This window comes from Gekko japonicus, unplaced genomic scaffold, assembly GCF_001447785.1.
Source record: "Gekko japonicus isolate JY-2015 unplaced genomic scaffold, Gekko_japonicus_V1.1 scaffold27, whole genome shotgun sequence".
In the NCBI taxonomy this organism is placed as follows: Eukaryota; Metazoa; Chordata; class Lepidosauria; order Squamata; family Gekkonidae; genus Gekko; species Gekko japonicus.
In genome coordinates this window covers 298,943-322,541 of record NW_015172002.1, presented here as the reverse complement: position 1 = coordinate 322,541, position 23,599 = coordinate 298,943, and the positions used below count along the sequence as shown (strand labels likewise).

General features: G+C 40.9%; 1 protein-coding gene across 1 annotated transcript in view; it reads right to left on the bottom strand.

The window, feature by feature from the left end:
* Positions 1 to 5,155: 5,155 nt before the first annotated feature.
* The window catches only part of HAUS2 (HAUS augmin like complex subunit 2), a 20,020-nt gene continuing 1,576 nt past the window's right edge, over positions 5,156 to 23,599 (bottom strand). Inside the window, exons 2-6 of the mRNA XM_015420049.1 lie at positions 18,114 to 18,206; positions 17,277 to 17,346; positions 7,971 to 8,103; positions 6,864 to 6,972; positions 5,156 to 5,869 (exon numbers count right to left, since the gene is read on the bottom strand). Coding sequence (XP_015275535.1) covers positions 5,711 to 5,869; positions 6,864 to 6,972; positions 7,971 to 8,103; positions 17,277 to 17,346; positions 18,114 to 18,206 — 564 coding nt within the window. The 3' untranslated portion in view covers positions 5,156 to 5,710. The remainder of the gene's footprint in view (positions 5,870 to 6,863; positions 6,973 to 7,970; positions 8,104 to 17,276; positions 17,347 to 18,113; positions 18,207 to 23,599) is intronic.

Sequence of the window (23,599 nt, the reverse complement as noted above, 5' to 3'; positions counted from 1 at the left end):
TTGGTCTATATACTCAGTTATAAAAGTTTTAAGTCTGGTAGCCAATATTGTAGTAAATATTTTGAAATCCATATTTAACAGAGAGATGGGACAGTAAGATGACGGTTGTGTAGGATCTTTACCTGTTTTAGGAATCACTATTATGGCTGCTTCATTCCACGATGGAGGAAGAAGGCCTGTACTCAAGATGTGGTTGCAAGTATTGGCTAATGGTGTGGCTAGCAATGGCGCAAATTGTTTGTAAAATTCCAATGTATATCCATCTGGACCAGGGGCTTTTGCAGTTTTTAAGTCTTTGATTGCTTGCCTAACTTCTAGCGGAGTGATAGGAGCTTCCATCTTATCCTGATGGGCACCTGTCAGCGTGTGGGAGATTGGATTTTCTCTAAAAAAAATTTCAATATTGGTAGGATTTTCTATATTTGTACTGTATACTTGTTTATAGTAATTCCTAAAAATATTGAAAATTACCCTGGAGTCATGAAACCTAGTGCCTTTGGTATCTTTGATTTCAGTAATGTTTCTTGTTTGCTGTTGTTGTTTTAGGCGTTTGCTTAAGAATTGTAGTGATTTAGGCGTAAATGCCCATCCTCTTTGCTTTGAGTAAAGAATGTTTTTTGGATCTGGTTCATTTCTAAGATTTCCAATTTTTTACGCTCTTTTAATAGAGAGGTATAGGTGATTTTGTCTCCTTGTTGTTTGTGTTTGTTTTCCAACAGTTCGATACATTCCTGTAATTCTAATCTGGCCTTTTGTTTTTGTTTTTTTAGGTGCGAAGAGGCAGAGATCAGATGGCCTCTGATGACTGGCTTCATCGCATCCCAAATCATATTTGGGGAGGTCTCCTCATTCGAGTTTTCTGCAAAAAAAAATTTGATGTGTTGTTCTGTCTCTGATATTACTATTTCATTCAGTAATAAAGAGCTATTTAATGTCCAAGTTGGTCTTGTGTTTTGTTCGCAGTTTATGTTAAGTGTACAGTCCACCCAGCAATGGTCGGACCATAGTTAGGATCCTATGTCTGCTGAGTGAACTCAATTTACTAGTGTTGAGCTAATAAGTATGAAGTCAATGCGGGAATATGAATCATGTCTGATAGAATAAAACGTATAATCCCTTTCTGTTGGATGTAGTTGCCTCCAAATGTCAATTAAATTGTGTGAAACCAGTAGTTTGGCAATTTTTTTATTTGAAGTTGTATGAGACGACCTTTCGTGATGAAACGATGATCTGTCTATTTTGTGATCCATAACAATATTGAGATCTCCCCCAATAATCAATTCTCCAGCTTTAAAATTTTCTAAGGTTTGCAGGGCTTGTTCTAGAAATTCTAATTGCCCTGAGTTTGGAGCGTAAATTGCTGCTAGAGTTACAGGTACTGTATTAATGGTGCCTTGAATAAAAATAAAGCGTCCGTTAGGATCAGCTAGTGATTGTTGATGTACGAATTGTACTCTATTTGCTACCAGTATTGCAGTACCCCGAGATTTTGTAGACCCTCCCGCCAAGAATTGAAATTGATATTTTTTTGTTTTGAACAGTGGGGTTTTGCCATCTCTGATGTGGGTCTCCTGTAAAAATATAATGTCCGGATTAAGTTTGTGTATTTGACTCTGGATTCGCTTACGTTTGATGACGTTGTTCAGGCCTTTCACATTGTACGAGATAATTTTAAGCGTAGATGACATGCTGCTTTGTTTCCTTCTTTTAGCTGTTTGGGAATAAAATTACCAAGATCATTGCGAAGTATAGGTTAATAGTCAAATCTAGAAGTTGGTCTGGTTAAACCTTCAGGAACCTCATTGTATGTAAAGGTACTTTCTTATAATGTGCTGATCAGAAGACAAGGAGATTACAACAGTATTAGGACGTACACTAAAAGTTCGATCTGTTAATCATTGGGTATGACACTGTACCAATAGGTAATCTATCGTTAAGGTTGTAGGATTTAGGAGTGACAATCACTGGATGTTGAGTTGATTATACCAAAGATTAATTTAGGAAAACTTCTTTGTAGGATGTTTTCACTTACTGTTTAAATTAATTGCTTTTTAACACCTTAAAAACAATTACGTAATTATAAAAACAGTTGATTATAATGTAAAAAATTAATTGAACAGTAGAAATTAATTGCACTGATCTCACCAATAGGTATAATTAATTGCTTTTGTGTTTTTTGTGTTTTCCTTCTTCTTATCCTTTGTATAATAGTTTTATCTAAAAATTGTTAAAAAGAATTTATCTAAAAAGATATTCTGCAAGCTTCGTCTTCTGCAGAAGATTTGAATTTTTAACTTGTATTTCTTTTCCTGTGATGTAAGTCAGAGCTTTAAATTAGCGGAGTTTTTTTAGGCTGATCCCGCTTCTTCCCCCCCTTTATATCTAGTAGTTTTAAGTGTTAACCATTTTCAATACATTCATTTAACAAAAGGCTGTTTATTAATAATGGCTGTGCCGATAACATTTAAATCGCTACGGTGAAACTTATGTCCGAGCAACTTTAAACTTTAAAACATTTGTGTGACACTTCAGAATTCACAAGTAATTAACAGGTCGCAAAAGATGGCGCCTGAGGGCTTGAAACACGCCGTTAACAAAATGGCGACGCTCGTTAACCTCGGAGAACAATACTTAGCGCTTTTTCGTGTTTTCAGTCATCTTCTATGCTGCGTTCTGGTGATCCCGATGGAGTAGGAGATGCCGATCTTTCTTTTCTTTTTAGTGATTGCCCCGAATGTTCCATCGGAGTGATGAGATCCAGGGATCGTAGCACTTTGAAGCCTTCTTCTTTAGTAGAAATGCGGTGGATTTTCCCTTGGTATGTGAACTGCAGGATTAGTGGCGTTGCCCAAGTGTAGCGTACGTTTTCTTCTGCCAGACGTCCCATTAATGGTTTTAATTCTCGCCGCTTGAGGAGAGCTTCTTTGGGTAAGTCGGGCTAAATTTCAATTTTCCCATTGTTGTATGAGAGATGTCCCAGTTGTCTTGCTTTAAGTAGGACAGCTTTACGATAGCGTAGATCAAGAAAAGTCACTATAATGTCTCTGGATGGACGCGTCTTTAGTATTGCTATCGGTCCTGCTCTAAAGGCTTTGGTGATCACCGGAGAGAGATTTCCCGTTGGCAGTACTTCAGTAATTAGCCATTCGGAGATTATATCTACTAGATCCTTATTTTTTCCGATTTTTTCGTTCAGTCCTCGTAATTTTAGGTTGTTTTGTCGGAGCGATAAGTCAGTTTTGATTGCTTTTTCAGCCAGGACGTCTTCCAGTATTTGAAGTTGTTGGATGTCATTTTGAGCATTTACACTGGCATTAAAAGCTTCATGTGCCATCGCTTTCGTATCTGTTATTTCTTTTTGCATTCCTTCCATTTGTGCATAGAAGGGCTTGAAAAACGAGGACATATTTTCCAGTATGGATTTTTCTAAGTTAGATAGCTCTTTCGTTAACATAGATTGCGTTACCAGAGCTTCTGGATTGATGGGTTCTTCTCTTCCGGTCGCCATATTTTTTTTGTTAGTGAAGTTTAGGCCCGGTTTTGCTGCCGAGGGTTGAAAGGCTATTGTCGTTTGGATCTTTTTAAATTTTGGCTTGCCTTGTTGCCCAAGTTGATCCGATTCAGCCTCCATATAGTAGGATGTTTTCCTTTTATTATAGATCGCTGTTTTTGATGAGGGGATTAGAAGGAAGGCGGGAGCTGCGGGTTTAGGCGGCCATGTTGGTACCCTGCCACCGGAAGACCCAGTACTCCGTCTTTCTGTGTTATACCTCTGAGGATGCCAGTCACAGCAACTGGCGAAACGCCAGGTCCTACAATGCCAAGACCACTGCCATACAACCTGGAAAATCTACAACAGCTAATACAGAGATGGCTTATATGAGTGTCTGGCTTTCTTAAAACAATTCCCTTTTCTACCACTTGATAAAACTGCTTTAGAAGTAGTGGTCAGGTACATGCAAGCAACAACTTGTATCTTGGAACCATATCCAATATGTTTTAGTTACTTTATTTTCAGAAACTCAAAGAACATAGTAGAAGGTTGTCTTTTATATATGACTTTTTCCTTGATCGAGGTAAATTCTGTGCAGAGCCTTCTATCATTTGAAGACTGGAGTAAGTGTCATTTTTGCTTTGAATGCATTGATCCAGCAGCTGATATTAGCAGTGGCTGCCTGATTAGTATTTGCAGCAAGCAATTTATGCAGTAAGCTCCTTTGTGTGTGCCAAGTCTGTGATGATTCAAAGGGAAAACAGATTACAAAGCAGATGATCTCTTCCATTTATTCTTTCCTAGATTTACTATATACAGCCAAAAACCCATTTAAAGAGCACTGAAGGACAATCACAGAAACTTGTTTAAAAAATCAATTTACTATAAGAAAGGGACAGGTCTGCAGTTCATGGTGCTTGTAATATCAAATTGATTGGCACAGTCATAGGACAATACGAAAACCAAAAAGAACTGTGATGACGTGACGCTTAATAATTTACTTTAAAGAATCAAAATTATACAATAAGTGTACAATAATATACAGAATAATAGAAAATTATACCATTAGCCCACGGGAAGGCTCTACTAGATACTATAGCTATTATGAATGTTGAAAATCATCACTGATATCTTTGAAACGTCACCAGAGGAAATGAATTATTGAGAGATAGTATTTGTCTCACATCTTTGTTTGGAAGATCAACCATCGAAACGGCAAGGCATTCCGGAGACCACCGTCAATTTTCTATTATTCTGTATATTATTGCAGGGCTCTTTTTGTAGATAAAGCCCAGCAGGAACTCATTAGCATAATAGGCCACACTCAACAGCAGAAACCTATTAGCATATTAGGCCACACCCATGATAGCACAACTCATTGGCATATTAGGCCACACCCCCATGTTACCAGAAGTGTGCTCATCCAGCCACACCCACCTTTTGCTTCTTGTTCTGCTTACCTTGTTTGTTGTCAAAACCCAGGGCTTTTTTGTAGCAGGAACTCCTTTGCATGTTAGGCCACACACCCCTAATATAGCCAATCCTAATGAGTTTCTGCTGTTGGGTGTGGCCTATTATGCTAATGAGTTCCTGCTAGGCATGGCCAACTTGGAAGCCAGTCGGAACTCCGTTCCTATGCGTTCCTGCCCAAAAATAGCCCTGTATTATTGTACACTTATTGTATAATTTTGATTCTTTAAAGAAAATTATTAAGCGTCACATCATCACAGTTCTTTTTGGTTTTCGTATTGTTCATGGTGCTTGGGCATAAATAAAGCTTTTTACAATAAAAAACCCTCTCATTTTATAGCCTGATACCTTTATTGAATTTCATTGTAACATACAAAAAAATAGCCTCACTTGGAAAACAGGTAGTATTAAAGTGTTTACTCACTTACTATAAATATTGGACATAGGTACATCAAACGTTGATGCTAAACAATGTCACAGGATTGCTACATTAAAATACTCCTCCAGGAATTCTAATGGCTATTGTCCTGATTAAGTCATTTAACATCTCAGCAGACAATTTCTATGTAGCATTAGCTGCACACACAAAAACTTGTGTCAGAAGACAAAACAAATAGCTGGGTATTTGAGAACAAGAACAAAATATGCCTATATTGTGTTAATTATATGAAACTGTTAAACAGCCACTGTGTTCTAATGCATTATGTTTTGGGGAAAGGGGAGGAGAGAGGAGAAATAAAGACTACGTTAGTGGGAAGTTACACTTTTGAAACAGGAATCTGATTCTACAGTCAACTGAGAGTTATCACAGAAGATTCCCTTTTGTTTTTCTCTCCACTCCAGTATTTGTTCTGCCAGTTCTTCAGTCTCTGTCACCAACAAATCCATCTTTGCTAGTGCACTGTCCTGGAACATAATGTAAAGACAATCAGATTCCAAACAGAGAAAGATTTTAACTAGCACGTTTATCTCCTGCTGTTCTTCCAAGGAGCTCAAGCTGGTGTACATATTCCTCACTTCTCCATTTTAACACTGCAATTTAACGTTTAACAGTCTGCTGAGCCTCAACCAGGGCCAGGGCTTTCTCTGCTCTGGTCTCAGCCTGGTGGAACACATTCCCAGTTGAGATCAGGGCCCTGCAGGACTTGTTACACTTCCAAAGGTCCTGTAAAATGGAGCTGTTCTGCCAGGCCTTCAGTTAAGGTGACAGACATCCAACCATCTCACCCTCTCCTGTCCACAGCCCCAGCTCCAGTGCCAAGACTAACATCTTGCAGGAGGCATTATGGACTACCTGAAGTTATTGGTTCAGCTGCCATCTTGCTTTGTACTGTTTTAAATCTGGTTTTAGATTATATGTTTTAATAATTACTATGTTTTATATGCTGTGACCCACTTGTGAGGTAGGGCGGGATATAAGGCCAATTAAATAAAATAAACAACCAACCCTGAGAGGTAGATAAACCTGAGAGCAAGAGAAACACTGGCCCAAGGTCATTCAGCAATTTTCACAGTAGATTGTGGCTTTCCAGATCCTAGTCTAATACACTAACCACTAAACTCTTTTAAGTGACAAAAAGAAAACTGTTCTAGTAAACAACAAAGTGAAGAAAATGTAACTGCATCAATATTTGTCAGACTTCAGAGCGACAGCCCTTCACACTGTTTTAGTGTGAGATGGATGAGCACACTCTCTTATGACAGGAGAAGCTAAGTAGTCCTTAATTGTCTTTGTACACATTGTCTCACAACAAAGACCTGTGTTGTGACTGTTCTGAGACCAAGAAAATTTAAACTTGAGACTTCCGTCTTAAAATTCATATTTAGTCATAACTTTAAACCAGCTGCAGATTGTTGAGAGGAAAATTACCACTAAAAAATTGTCTGATTGGCTACTCACCATGTTCTTTATGGTCAGAGGTATCTGAGGAATGCTCCTTACTGTTCTTAGATAAGCTTCCAGTTTTTCAATGAAAGCCACTGCCAGTGCTAACAACTCTACAGCATACCTGGAGCACAACAAATACAGATGTGTGTAAAACTTAAATGATGGAATTTAAATTTTAATGTTAAAAAATCACATCTGGTAGGCTATTAATATTACTATACTTATAAGAGCTTGTAAATTCAGGCAAAGAAAAACTATCCCCCCCAAGTTAGAACAATGCCTATCAAGCACAAATTTAGCAATTGTATGTTAACATATGTTTTATACTGCTGAGCTATGACTGTAATAAATAAGTGATTAACCAAATGTATGCCAGAAGCATAAATACACCAAACAGCTTTAAGGGTAATTGATAAAAGATGTAATTATATCCATACGTGTTCCATAGTCATAAGTGTTCTATACTTCTAAAGTTTTACAATTACATGTCTTTTGAATGCGTGCAATGTAATTAACACTGCTACTAAAACTAACATGGAGATATCTTAAGACGCATACTCCTGCACAGATCATCTACTGACTAAACTGCAAGCATAAATAGCTTGAGGACTTTCTTGTTGCTACCCTGAAGGTGTAGTGTAACTAACCAAGAGGGAGTTTGGCAGTGTTCCTCACTTTCCGAAAGCTATATAAAATTAATCATGTAAAGAACGCATTCCATGGCTGAAACTGGCTGGCTGTGGGCTTCCCATTTCAGCTGTTTACAGTAATACTGTAATTGCATTTGGAGTCTAAGCCTGATGAATTAAGACAGCCAACATGGCACAATGGTTAGAGTTCTGGACTAAGACCTGAGACAATCAGGTTCTAATCTCTGCTCTTCCATTGAAACTTGCAGATGACCTTGGGCCTATCACAAGCTCTCAGCAGACTCTACCTGGGTAGAAGGAGGACGAACAATGTGATAAGCCACTGTAGATTCCAATTAGGGAGAAAAATGGAATATAATTTTTTTAAAATGAACTGGCAATATTATTTGTAATTGGATTTTGTCATTATTGTATTTTATATGTAGAAGAACAAGTTAAATATAGGTTGGGCTAGTTGTTCATGTCTTACCTGTGAAAGACAGCTTCAATGGGCAGACTGTCCTGGCACGATGATTTCAATAGCCTCTGCCTAAGAGCTCTTTTTTCTTTCAACACTGCTTCTAGGTGTCTATTCATGCCTTGAAGAATTTGACATTTCTGAGCTATACAAGATTAAAAGAAGTCTGTCAAAATTAAATCGGCTTCTACTTCATTGTGAATGCTTTGTAAAATATACTGGCTTAGATCTTCTGGAGTTTTTCAACAGGTAGAATTTTCACCTGCAGAGAATGACTTTTCTACTCCTATGTACAGCAGACCAAAATGCCCTCAGGAACAGAAAAGAAAGTTATAGCCTATGGAAGGAAATCCATCCACCTGTGGGAAAAGTCCAGTAGATCTAAGCCATTATCCTGTTTTTCAAAAGCACACATTTATAAAATACTGAAATAAATTGTGTTACAAAAATACAGATGAACAAAAAATATATAAATCACTCAGCATCTGAAAGACTAGATTTCTGAAAATTATGTCAAGACACTTGTGCAAGGAGATTCTAAAGAAAACAGCAGCAACAGATAAAATAACACTAGTGTTTCCTATTAGATACTGGGGTTCCATGGAAACTTACAAAGGGGTCTGTGGTGTTTAGGTATGCTGCTTTAAGAGAACACATTGTTGGGGAAGGAGGTACATAAACTAGGGTACAGGAAATGAATAGAGCATGCAGATTTAGGGAGGTGCTATTTTACCTTGTTGGAATTTCTTTAATAAATGGATCCTTAAAACTTGAAATGGAGGCTTTATTGCATAAAATATATCCAATTGGCAATGAGGATGACTTTTTTGCCTTTGAACCCACCTGCACGTTTTTGCAAAGTGAGCCTCCAATTGTTTTTACTTCTTGGATCCAGATGTTTGATATTTACTTGCTTACAATTAATGACACAGAGGTATCTGAAGAACGAAAACCGGCAGTGCTTAGTCACTCCTTGGGAGTAGGAGAATAACGTATTTTTTCTACATTTCCTCTTGTTGATAATAAATATGAGATTACTCTTGCTACACTGAAGAATTTTTTTGTGCCCAAAGTGAATGTGATAGTTAATGTTACAAATCTCATCAGCATGAGCAGAAACTAAGGGGAACTAACACTAAAATATATTATTGTTTTAAGAGACTTAATTGGACCCTCTGGGTTTGGATTGTTGGCTGACAAAACGATTAGAGATCAGCTGGCTGAAAAATTAAATGTGCCTCTTGTAAGATAATGGCTGCTTTCAGAATCAGAACTTTCTTTGATGACTGGTCTAAGGACTGTAACAATAAACTGAAACTGAACTTTCTTTGGAAAGGGCTATAGCTATCACAACACAAATTGTGGCAGATAATGATTTCAGGTTCTGGAGATATAGTGCAAAGTGTGGATTTGTTGCCGAAAGCTTCAATACAGACTCAAGATTCTGATAAGAAAGCTACTGAAAAGCCATTGAATCAGTGGGGTAGAATGTCAGTAAAAAACATGTTTTCCTTGTGGTTCTACACAGCATCTTGCAAGCTACTTATTTTAATAGAATTATGAAGCCAGAATGCCAGCAGGGGGTTGGGGGCTATCCAGTGTTTTGCACGGAGTGTCACATGTATGACTATCTGCCCACTGGACAGAAGTCTTGGGTGTGTGCTCGGTGCAAGGAGCTCCTGGTTCTCAAGGAACGTGTGTGCTCCCTTGAGGCCAAGGTCGCTGACCTGGAGAAGCAGAGGCAGTCAGTTAGGCGCACAGAAAAGACTCTCGGGGACTTGTTAGCTACGTCCCACTCTGGATCTGGCAGCCCCGCTGCTGTCAGGGAGCATGAGGGTCTAGGGGAAACAGGGCACCATGCTGAGGATAAGGGGAATGTGCCCTCAGAAGGGACCTCTTCCCCAGCTGGTGAGCGGCTCTCCTTTTGCACCAAGGAACCATCCCTGAGCAGGGTGGGAGGGGGGCTCTTGGTAGTGGGTGATTCGATCCTTAGGCAGGTAGACAGCTGGGTGGCGAACCCGCGTACTGACCGTATGGTGACTTGCCTGCCTGGTGCAAAGGTAGCGGACATTACGCGTGTTTTAGATAGGCTGGTAGATAGTGCTGGGGAGGAGCCAGTGGTCGTGGTGCATGTCGGCACCAACGATGTGGGGAAATGCAGTCGTGAGGTCCTGGAGGAGAAATTTAGGCTCCTGGGCAGGAAACTTAGGTCCAGGACCTCCAAGGTAGCCTTCTCAGAAGTGCTACCTGTTCCACGCGCAGGGCCGGAGAGACAGGCACAGATCAGGAGTCTCAATGCGTGGATGAGACGATGGTGTAGGGGGGAAGGGTTCAGGTTTGTTAGGCACTGGGATACTTTTTGGAACAAGAGGGAGCTGTACAGGCGAGACGGTCTCCACTTGTCCCGAGAAGGAACCAGGCTGCTGGCGCTTAAAATCAAAAAGGTGGCAGAGCAGCTTTTAAACTGAATATTGGGGGAAAGCCGACAGGAGATGAAAAGTCTCTGGTTCGGGTTGGCTCATCTCAGAGAGATGAGGGGGTACCTGTTGCTTTTCTACAGGGAGGTGGATTGAAATTGTCCACAGAGGCCATGGCTGGTGACATGGACTGCCGGACAACGACTCGAGATAGCAAGAGGAAGGATGCAGGCTTAACTTGTAAGGGAAATTACAGCTGTTTCTATACAAATGCTAGAAGTGTCCGAGGTAAAATCGGGGAGTTGGAGTGCTTGGTGTCGGAGGGAAAAATAGACATTGTGGGTATTTCTGAAACTTGGTGGGATGAGGAAAATCAGTGGGACACAGTGATTCCCGGTTATATATTATATCGGAAGGATAGGGGGGGAAGGGTTGGAGGTGGGGTAGCTCTGTATGTCAGAGAGGGTATAAAGTCTAGAAAGATTGAGAGGCTAAGTGAATTGGATTCGCTTCTGGAAGTTCTATGGGTTGAAATAGGGGGGCCAAAAGGAAACTTAACACTGGGAGTTTGTTATCGCCCACCAGATCAAAAGATAGAGGAGGATTATAAAATGATGAATGCCTTAAAGATAGCAACTAGACAAAAACACTGTGTAATAATAGGTGATTTTAACTACCCACACATTGATTGGGTCAATATGTGTTCTAGCCGGGAAAAAGAGATTGAGTTTCTAGACACTCTAAATGACTGTGCTATGGAGCAGATGGTCACGGAACCTACCAGGGGAGAGGCGATCCTTGATTTGGTCCTAAGTAACACTCAAGACCTGGTGAGAGATGTAAAAGTGATTGCACCGCTTGGAAACAGTGATCATAATGTTGTTGAGTTCATCATTTGTACAAATAGAGAATTGGCCAAAAAGACTCACACAACCATTTTTAACTTTAAAAGGGGTAATTTCTCTGATATGAGGGGACACGTGGGGAGGAAACTGAAAGGAAAAGTAGAAAGGGTCAAAACAATTGGGGAAGCTTGGGATCTATTTAAAACTACGATCCTAGAAGCTCAAAAAATATATATTCCGCAGGTTAGGAAAGGCACAAACAGGTATAGGAAAAAGCCTGCATGGTTAACAAACAGAGTAATGGAGGCTGTAAAAAGTAAAAAGAATTCCTTTAAGCAGTGGAAAGCTAGTCACAGTGAGGCTGATAAAACGGAACACAGGCTATGGCAAATAAAATGCAAGTCTGAGGTCAGGCAGGCAAAAAGGGAATATGAGGAGCATATAGCAAAAAACGTAAAAACCAACAATAAAACTTTCTTCAAATACATTAGAAACAGGAAACCAGCCAGGGAGGCAGTGGGGCCCTTGGACGACCAAGGGGTAAAAGGAGTATTGAAGGATGATAGGGAAATGGCTGAGAAGCTAAATGCATTTTTTGCCTCCGTCTTCACTGTGGAAGATGAGAAGTGCTTGCCCACTCCAGAACCACTGATTTCAGGAGGGGTGTTGAAAGACCTGAGTCAGATTGAGGTGACGAGAGAGGAGGTCCTAAAACTGATAGACAACTTAAAAACTGAAAAATCACCAGGCCCAGATGGCATACATCCGAGAGTTCTGAAAGAACTCAAATGTGAACTTGTAGATCTCCTGACAAAGATATGTAATCTTTCCTTAAAATCTGCCTCCATTCCTGAGGATTGGAAGGTAGCTAATGTCACTCCCATCTTTAAAAAGGGTTCCAGAGGAGATCCGGGAAATTACAGGCCAGTCAGTCTGACGTCGATACCGGGTAAATTGGTGGAAACCATTATTAAGGAAAGAATTAGTAGGCACATAGATGAACAAAACCTATTGAGGCAGACTCAGCACGGTTTCTGTAAGGGAAGATCTTGTCTCACTAACCTGTTAGTGTTCTTTGAGGGGGTGAACAAACATGTGGACAAGGGGGATCCAATAGATATTATTTACCTTGACTTCCAGAAAGCTTTTGATAAAGTTCCTCATCAAAGGCTCCTAAGTAAGCTCAAAAATCATGGGATAGAAGGACAAGTCCTTTTATGGATCAAAAACTGGCTAGTTCATAGAAAACAGAGAGTGAGTGTAGGTGGGCAATTTTCTCAGTGGAGGGTGGTAAGCAGTGGGGTACCGCAGGGATCAGTACTTGGTCCACTGCTTTTTAACTTGTTCATTAATGATTTGGAGATGGGAGTAAGCAGTGAAGTGGCTAAATTTGCGGATGATACAAAGTTGTTCAGGGTGGTGAAAACCAGTGAGGATTGTGAGGCACTCCAAGGGGATCTGTCAAGGATGGGCGAGTGGGCGTCAACATGGCAAATGGGGTTCAATGTGGCCAAGTGCAAGGTGATGCACATTGGAGCCAAAAATCCTAAATATAAATACACATTGATGGGGTCTGAACTGGCAGAGACTGAGCAAGAGAGAGATCTTGGAGTTGTAGTGGATAACTCACTGAAAATGTCGAGACAGTGTGTGACTGCAATAAAGAAGGCCAATGCTATGCTGGGGATTATTAGGAAGGGTATTGAAAACAGATCAGCCAATATAATAATGCCCCTATATAAATCAATGGTGAGACCTCATTTGGAATACTGTGTGCAGTTCTGGGCACCACACCTTAAAAAGGATATTATAGCTTTGGAAAAAGTGCAGAAAAGGGCAACTCGAATGATAAAAGGGTTGGAACACTTTCCCTATGAGGAAAGGTTAAAGCGCTTAGGGCTCTTTAGCTTGGAGAAAAGACGACTGAGGGGTGACATGATCGAGGTTTATAAGATTATGCATGGGAAAGAGCAGGTAAAGAAAGAGGTACTTTTCTCCCTTTCTCACAATACAAGAACTCGTGGGCACTCCATGAAACTGCAGAGCGGTCGGGTTAGAACGGATAAAAGGAAGTACTTCTTCACCCAAAGAGTGATTAACACATGGAATTCACTGCCACAGGAAGTGGTGGGTGCTACAAGCATGGACGGCTTCAAAAGGGAATTAGATAAGCATATGGAGCAGAGGTCCATCAGTGGCTATTAGCCACAAGGTATAGCTAGGGGCTCTGGGGCAAGTGATGCTCTGTCTTCTTGGTGCTTGGGGGGGGGGTCAACAGTGGGAGGGCTTCTAATGTCCTGGCCCCACTGCTGGACCTCCTGATGGCACAAGGTATAGATAGGGGCTCTGGGGCAAGTGATGCTCTGTCATCTTGGTGCTTGGGGGGGTCAACAGTGGGATGGCTTCTGGTGTCCTGGCCCCACTGGTGGACCTCCTGATGGCACTGGTATTTCTAGCCACTGTGTGATACAGAGTGTTGGACTGGATGGGCCTTTGGCCTGATCCAAGACTGGCATCTCTTATGTTCTTATGTACTCTAAATGCCCTGCAAAAATAGCTCAGTGTAATTACTGTTAAGACTGGACATTTTGCTAAGGCTTGTCATAGCCAACAAAGTAATCAACAACTGCATAATACCATGCAGGTACCTGATGAAGAACTGGCATCTCTTATGTTCTTATGTACTCTAAATGCCCTGCAAAAATAGCTCAGTGTAATTACTGTTAAGACTGGACATTTTGCTAAGGCTTGTCATAGCCAACAAAGTAATCAACAACTGCATAATACCATGCAGGTACCTGATGAAGAAACTGGTACAGAAGGATATTATTGAAGAGACTGAATAATCAGAATGGGTTTCACTTTTAGTTGTGGTGAGGAAAAACAATGTATTTGCCTTTGTGTAGCTATTTTGTGAAGGCTATTGTGGTTGATAGTGATCCCCATTGCAACATATTGAAGAGATTTTCAGAATAGGCATGGTAAAAAAAGTTTTCCATTTTTGATCTGCAGAGTGCATACCATCAAGTTGTATTGCATGAAGAGAGTAGAGACTTTACAGCATTTATTATGCATGATGCATTTTGTTTTAAGTGTGTCCTATATGGATTGGCTTCAGCCCCTACAGCCTTTCAAGGAATGACGTATTTGATATTTAAAAATCAGAAGGGAGTTCAGTGTTATTTAGTTGATATTACTGTACCTGGAAATATTCCTGAAGAAAATGAGATAAATTTACAGTCAGTATTAAAGCGTGTCAGTGCAACTAAGTTGAAGCTTAACATGGAAAAACATAAATTTAGGCAGCCAGAACTTTCTTCTTTGGGGACATATTGCCTCATCTCCTGACTTAAACCTGATTTAGATCACAATTTTTAAATAGTTTTATAGGAACCACTTCCAACTGAAAAGTTCTGAATTCTTTTTTGGGCCTCCCTTCATGGTATGCAAAATTTATTCCAAATTTATGTTTCAGTTACTGAACCACTTAGGGAGTTATTATGTGGAACTTCAAGTTTGATGTGAACAGTTGCCGCATGGGCTAGTTTTGATACTGTAAAAGCCTTGATTGTCCCTAGTCCAGCTCTGGCATTCTTTGACCCAACATAGGCTATGCCTCTGAATATGGATTGGAAGCTGTGTTGACTTACCTACATGAGGGTAATACAGAAAAGATTGTTGCATTTCCATTGAGAACACTACTCAGGCTGATGGGAACTACTCTGTTGTTGTAAAGGAAGCATGTACCTGTGTTTGGGCTACAGAAAAATGAAGAACTTAAATGTGAATTCACTGCCAGAGGATGTAGTGAGCGCCCCAAGAATAAATAGCTTTAAAAAGGGATTAGATAGATTCATGGAGGATAGGTCTATCAATGGCTACTGAAGGAAACCCAGAGCCAGGAGGCAACATCAGGGGAAGGGCTCAGCCTCTGTGCCCTGTTGTTGGCTGACCAGAGAAACTGGAACAGTGGTCTGAACCAGCAGGGTTCTTATGTTCTTATTTGTGGGGCCACACATATAAATTATGTACTGACCATAGTTCCCTGACAACATTATTGACATCAAAAGGATTGGAAAGTAGGAACAGAATTGCTCGGTCTTCATCAAGGTATTACAATTAATTACAAGTTATTACAACACTTGGAACTTGGAACCTCCCCAGGTTTCAACAGGGATATTGATTTCTTATCCCATTACATATGCTAATTCATTCAGTCCTCACATGTATTCTCATACAGAGGACTACACCCTCTGTATATTAGTGTATTTCTTTTTCAGAATAGTATATTAGAATACTGAATGTAATACAAGGAATACTGGAATGTTTGGCTGACATAACACTACACCCATCTCAAAAAAGAAAGAAAAAATGCTGTTACCTGACCTCCATGCCTGAGAGGAGTGAATGGACAGTCTCAGTCTTATTTTTGACATATTCATTACTTTACAACTGTTGACCTTATAACCTTAGCTTGTTATTTAGTTTGTCTTCACATATCTTAAAACATCTTCCATCATGTTACATGTTAATTTGCTGTTCAGCCCCTGTCTATAAATTTGAACCTTACCTTCCATTCCAGTATATTCAGGGGTCATTTCGTAGAAAAAGAGATAGGGGAACTCATTAGCATAACTCATTAGCATATGCCACACCCCCTGACATCAGGAGCCCGAACATGAATGACCCCCTGGATCTATCTTCAGATAAGGGACTGTGAATGGTTAATTCTTCACAGAGCCCGAGAGCCTTGAGTGACAGGCTGTTCCAAGAGATCTGATTGGATAGCATCAGCTAAACAGAGAAAGACTTCTGAATTAGATGCTGAGGAGAGAGGCAGTCTGATTTCAGCTGTAGCTGAAAAGAGTCGAGTACTGACAGTTTCGGAATTCACCCCCGACTGAGAGTAGTTTAACGTAGACAGGGAAATTGGGGAAAGTTGGCAAGGATGAGTGCGTAGTTAAACACAGACCCCCAATTCAGGCCAAAGAAAGGGGATAGATCTTCTAGTGAGTGGAGAATTTCCCCACACAGTCAAACAGGGAGTTAGCACTGAAGAGTGCAGAGATCCCTGGTCTGGTGTGGTTAGAAACTGCCTTTAGAGACCTTAAAAGTCACTTAAAAACTCAAGATGAGTAAAGTGTAAAATTTAAAAGAGAGAGAAAGAAGCGGTCTGGGTACTGGAAAAAGTGTACCAGTCTTCTGGAAACCAAAAGAGTCAGAAAATACTTGAAGAAAGTATACTGGAGTGTTTGGGGAAAACACTGGAACAAAAGCCTCTCAACATAAAGATTTAAGTCACTGTGAAATGCTTAAGAAACTCTCATTGCCCTGACCTGGATAGCCCAGGCAAACGCAATCTCGTCAGATCTCGGAAGCTAAGCTGGGCCAACCCCAGCAAGTATTTAGATGGGAGACCTCCACAGAATACCAGGGCTGGGAGGCCAGAGGCAGGCTATCAAGCCGCTTCTCTGAATGTCCTCTGTGCCCCAGTAGGAGTTGCCAGAGGTCGCCATGACTTCCAGGCATGGGCACACACACACAAAATGCAAAAATACCAAAAAAAGTAAACACTCACTAGCCTGAAACATAAGAACTAAAGTCTGTGCATGTATTGATTTTATCTCAGAAACTTACCCCTAATTTCACCTGACCTTTCCCCTCTATGTTGAATAAAATATTTTGTTAATTTGGAATATAAAAACGTTGAGTGCCACTTAAGTCGTATAAGTTAAAGGGAGCTCCCATTCCTTCCCTCAGATTTCTGGGCTGAGCAAACAGCCAAAATATTATACTGTGACAGGGTGGGACAGCTAGAGTTCTTCAGGAAAGAAGAAAACAGATCACTAGGGCTGCTCAGTCAGAAAGGCAAATAAAAATGGGGGGGGAATCTTGCCTCTGAGGGAGGGAAGTCGAGGGGGCCATCATAGCATGCTATTAGTCATACTTGCAATTACCAGAAAACAGGAAGCTCAGTAAAAGTGGAACTCAAAATAATCTCAGCACTGAAAGTTCCTGGAAGATCAAACAATTGCCTTCAACAAAGACACACTTACTCAAGTAGAATGGATGCGCAATGTCTGCTGTTTCTTTTTCTGTCTGCAGGACTTCAATATCCAGATTGTTCTAAAAGCAATGAAAAAGACACATTTTGTTTCCATGCAATATGCCCAGGCACTTGTCACTGGATTAATATATATCATACTATCTTCAAGCACTTAAAACACAGATAATTCAGTGTTAAGAGCCACTATATTTGAATGAATTTATTAGGCATCTTTTCACTGAAATATGATCTACCCTTAACAGGGTATCAGCTCTTTTGGAAGTAAATTAGAGTTCTTGTAAGAACTTCAACCGCAGTCTTCTAGTCCCCCTCTGTTTGTCAACAGCTGGGATTTCCAATTGAACAGGTGAGGCATTTCTTCAGATATTTTTATAAAGCTAGAAATTCCTAAACGTTAAGATAATTCAAAACTGGATTCGAGGTAAAAAGAGAGTCTTTGTTTTTGCAATCTAGAATGGTCCAATACTATTTCTGTACTAGGTAGAAGCTTTTCAAGGAAAATCTCTAGGTAATGCAATTGCTAATACCACAAAAGACATACCTCTGTAGAACATTTGTGCCTGAGATGAGGTGAAATGATCTGAGAAGACTTTGACAAAATGGGAGATTTTCCAACACCACAGGTGTTTGACACAACAACAACAAAAGGGCAAAGGGAATATCTAGGTAAATCACTCTACATTCTCTTTTAAAGCTGTTTATTTCTGTGCTAAAGAGCCATTTCACCACTATATCACATCATATTTATAACCTAGAGGAAGCGGTGTTTATACTTGTCTTCATCACCAGAAGGAATTCAGTCATAATACCAAAAAGATTATTTTACCTGGTTGATTTCAGCTTGGTGGTCTACAATTTGTTCTGCCTCGGAAAGATAAACAAAGCAAGGACCTGGTTTACCACATATATCCAGGATTTCCTGTTACGGAAATATAAAACACTATAAACATGTGTAACGACTCACAGGCAGCTCAGATAAGCAGCTCAGATTAAGGCTGCAATCCCTGTTTACCTGGGAGCAATTCCCAATGAACTCAGCAGGACTGACGCCTGAGAAAGTATTTGATATATTTATTTACTGGCTTTCTACCACAGCATTCAAGGTAGTTCACAACTGTAAATAACACCTACAATATGAAACAAACAATAAAAAAGGAAAAGGGTACAGAAAGGGAAGAGGAAAACAAGCAAATGCATCAGCAGTGACTAGGCATGCCTTTCATCAGCTTCAGCCCTTCCTGAGCAGGAAAGATCTTGCCACTGTAGTGCGTGTCCTGTTAACATCTAGATTACTGGGATGCTCTCTACATGGAGCTGCCCTTGAAGACTGTCCAGAAGCTATGGTTGTTACAGAATGCTGCAGACAGTTCCATCCAGACTGCCTCCCAATTTGCTTCCAGGCTCAATTCAAGATGCTGGCATTTACCTTTAAAGCCCTATATGGATTATGGCCAGCACACCTGAAGGACTGCCTATTCCCATATGAGCCTAACCATTCTCTCCAGTCATCTTTAGAGGCCCTGCTTTGGATGCTAGACGGGTGGCAACCCGAGAAACAGCCTTCTCGGTCATAACACCAAAACTTTGGAACTCTCCAGGAATGGTTGGGTAGAAAGGCAATATAGAAAAAATGTTAAACACTAGATAACTGTCCCATAGTGGCTGGATGCAATGGCTAATACCGAGGAGATGGAAGAGTTTAATTCAGAATCAAAATACTTAGAATCAGGCTGCTTGACCACAGACATGATCATGAAAATGTAACTCCCCACAGTAATTTTTCCAGGTGGTAATGAATGAGATGACCAATAGAAATCCTTTCAATTTGATTATTCCTAATTTTTTCACTTAAGTTTGAAAAAACACCACTGAAAAATCAGCACCATTTAAAGATTCTGGTACCGTCACATTTCATAACACACCTTTATTACCTGGCAAAATTGTTGATCTATCTCTCAGCATTAAATAGTTGTGAACACAAAAGATACAAAAACAAAACAGAGTACAATGGGGATCCAAATTAAAGATGGAGGTACAACGATTTTAATTCATAAGCAGAGAAGAAAAAGATATCAAATGTTTAACCTGTTATTACAAACACGTAGCTACACAACTGAAAGGAAGGGCAGCTTAAGAAAATAAGAGAAGTCATGTTGGATCAGGCCAGTGGCCATCCAGTCCCATAATCTGTGTCACACAGTGGCCAAAACTCAGGTGCCATCAGGAGGTCCACCAGCGGGGCCAAAACTCTAGAAGCCCTCCCACTATTGCCCCACAATACAGAGCATCACTGCCCCAGACAGTGTTTCATCTATCTCTTGCGGCTAATAGCCACTGATGGCCCTCCACTCCATATGTATATCCAATCCCCTCTTGAAGCTGTTTATGCTTGTAGCTCCCACCACTTCCTGCAACAGCGAATTCCACATGTTAATTACTCCATGGGTGAAGAAGTACTTTCTTTTATCTGTTCTAAGCCTACTGCTCATCAATTTCATTGAGGGCCCATGGAATTCTTGTACTGTGAGAAAGGGAGAAAAGTGCTTCTTTCTCTACCTTCTCTATCCCATGCATAATTTTGTAAACCTCTATCATGTCAACCCTTAATCATTTTACCTCCCAGCCCTAACCTCTTTAACTTTCCTTCATAGGGAAGGTGTTCCATCCCTCAATCATTTTAGTTGCCCTTTTTTCCCAATGCTATAATACCATTTTTTAGGTAGGGTGACCAGAACTGTACACAGTATTTCATATGAAGCCGCACCATAGATTTATACAGAGGCATTTGCCATGGGAGCGGTGGCGCAGGCAGTTAATGCCTGCTCAGTAACATCATTCGAACAGCCACTATGGCTGTTCGAGTACCACCGTGGTCGAGGTGAGCTCTCGACCCTTGTCCCAGCTCCTGCCCACCCAGCAGTTCGAAAGCAACGTAATTGCAAGTAGATAAATGGGTACCCACCTGTAGCGGGGTGGGGGGTACCCTGAAAAAAAAACCAAAAAAACCCCATAGCATTTGCCTTTTTTATTGCAGTCACACACTGAATCAACATCTTCAGTGAGTTATCTACCATGACTCCAAGATCTCTCTTCCAGTCAGTTACTACCAATTCGGACCCCATCAGCGTATATTTATAGTTAGGATTTTTGGCTCCAATGTGCATTACTTTGCACTTACCCAACTGAACCTCATTTGCTACTCACCCAGCCTTGACAGATACCTCTGGAGCACCTCACAGTCCTCCATGGTTCTCACCGCCTTGAACAACTTTGCATAATCCACAAAGTTAACCACTTCACTGCTTACTCCCAACTCCAAATCATTAATGAACAAGTTAAAAAGGACCAGACCTAGTACTGAGCCTTGCAGTACCCCACTGCTTACCACCTTCCACTGTGAAAACTGCCCATTTATACTTGCTCTCTGTTTCCTGTTCATTAACTAGTTTGTAATCTACAAGAGGACTTGTCCTTTTATCCCATGACTGCTGAGTTTACTTAGGAGTCTCTGATAAGGAACTTTATCAAAAGCTTTCTGGAAATCAAGGTAAATAACATTTAATGGGTCACCCTTGCCCACAGGTTTGTTCACCCCCTCAAAGAACTATAACAGGTTAATGAGACAAGATCTTCCCTTGCAGAATACGTGCTGATTCTTCCTCAATAACTTTTGTTCATCAATGTGCCTACTATTCTATCTTTAATAATGGATTCCACCAACTTACCAGGTCTCAATGTTATACTGATCAGCCTGTAATTGCCTGGATCTCCTCTGGAACCTTTTTTAAGGGGAGGGGGGGTTACATTAGCTACCTTCCAGTCCTCAGGAATGGAGGCACATTTTAGGGATAGATTGCATATTTTTGTCAGGAGATCCATAAGTTCATATTTTAGTTCTTTCAGAACTCTTAGATGTATGCTGTCTGGGCCTGGTGATCTGTCAGTTTTTAATTTGTCCATCAGTCGTAGGACCTCATTTCTCATCACCCCAATCCAACTCAGGTCTTTCATCACCTCCTCTTGAAATTGGCAGTTCTGGAGTGGGCAAGCTTGCCCTTTTTTCCCAATGCTATAATACCATTTTTTAGGTAGGGTGACCAGAACTGTACACAGTATTTCATATGAAGCCGCACCATAGATTTATACAGGGGCATTATGTTACTGGCTGATTTGTTTTCAGTTCCCTCCCTAATAATCCTCATCATAGCATTTGCCTTTTTTATTGCAGTCACACACTGAATCAACATCTTCAGTGAGTTATCTACCATGACTCCAAGATCTCTCTTCCAGTCAGTTACTACCAATTCGGACCCCATCAGCGTATATTTATAGTTAGGATTTTTGGCTCCAATGTGCATTACTTTGCACTTACCCAACTGAACCTCATTTGCTACTCACCCAGCCTTGACAGATACCTCTGGAGCACCTCACAGTCCTCCATGGTTCTCACCGCCTTGAACAACTTTGCATAATCCACAAAGTTAACCACTTCACTGCTTACTCCCAACTCCAAATCATTAATGAACAAGTTAAAAAGCACCAGACCTAGTACTGAGCCTTGCAGTACCCCACTGCTTACCACCTTCCACTGTGAAAACTGCCCATTTATACTTGCTCTCTGTTTCCTGTTCATTAACTAGTTTGTAATCTACAAGAGGACTTGTCCTTTTATCCCATGACTGCTGAGTTTACTTAGGAGTCTCTGATAAGGAACTTTATCAAAAGCTTTCTGGAAATCAAGGTAAATAACATTTAATGGGTCACCCTTGCCCACAGGTTTGTTCACCCCCTCAAAGAACTATAACAGGTTAATGAGACAAGATCTTCCCTTGCAGAATACGTGCTGATTCTTCCTCAATAACTTTTGTTCATCAATGTGCCTACTATTCTATCTTTAATAATGGATTCCACCAACTTACCAGGTCTCAATGTTATACTGATCAGCCTGTAATTTCCTGGATCTCCTCTGGAACCTTTTTTAAGGGGAGGGGGGGTTACATTAGCTACCTTCCAGTCCTCAGGAATGGAGGCACATTTTAGGGATAGATTGCATATTTTTGTCAGGAGATCCATAAGTTCATATTTTAGTTCTTTCAGAACTCTTGGATGTATGCTGTCTGGGCCTGGTGATCTGTCAGTTTTTAATTTGTCCATCAGTCGTAGGACCTCATTTCTCATTACCCCAATCCAACTCAGGTCTTTCATCACCTCCTCTTGAAATTGGCGGTTCTGGAGTGGGCAAGCACCTCTCATCTTCCACAGTGAAGACAAAGGCAAAAATTCAGCTTCTGTGCCATTTCCCTATCATCCTTTAGTAATCCTTTCAAACTTTGGTCATCCATGGGCCCCATTCCCTGGCTGGTTTTCTGCTTCTAAAGTTTCAAAGACCTTGTGGAAAGAACAAAAACGTACTTGTTGGCAGCATATTATTTAGATTTAGTGTGATTACAAAGTTACCTCAGTTTTTATTATTGGTTCACCTCATACATCCTACCTGACACTACCTGACCTTTTCCCCACCAAGTTAAATAAAATATTTTGTTTATTTTTAATCTTTCCAAAGCCTCTCGTATGCCATTATAGGAGTACTAGCAGTAAAGCCCGTTGTGGAAATAAATACAACGAGATCTAGAAAGAGGCTCTGGGGGAGTGCTCTGGCTTTGGGCAAACAGTGTCATTTTGCTGTGGTGACTTCAGCAGGGTATAATGGCAGAGTCCACTGTTTTCTCCAGAGGAACTGATCTCTGCTCCCTGAAGAGCAGTTGTAATTTTGAGTGATCTGTAGCCCTCACCTGGAAATTGGCAACAATTGTTACCCAGGACGAAATGGCTGGTTTGGAGGGTGGAGTCTATGGCATTCTACCTGTCTGATGTCCCACCCCTCCGCAAACCCCACCCTCTCCAGGCTCCACCCCTCAAATCCCCAGGAATTTGCCAGCCTGGAGTTGGCAACCCCATCTCCTTCGCAGCTAACCATCAACCTACCATTATCTGCCCCTTTGACTTCAGCTGACTTCCGCCCTCCCTTCTGCAGAGCAATTGTAATTTTGAGTGGTCTCCAGCCCTCACCTGGAGATTGGCAACAATGGTTCCCCATGAGGGACTGAGTGGTTTGGAGGGTGGAGTCTATGGCATTGTACCTGTCTGAGGTCCCACCCCTCCTCAAACCTCACCCTCTTCAGGCTCCATCCCTCAAATCTCCAGGAATTTCCCATCGGGAGTTGGCAACCCTATCAGGATTGGCCCCAATATGTTTTCTCCCAAAGGCCAAAGTAGGTGACAGGACCAAGCTTAGTTGCCTACCAACAGGCA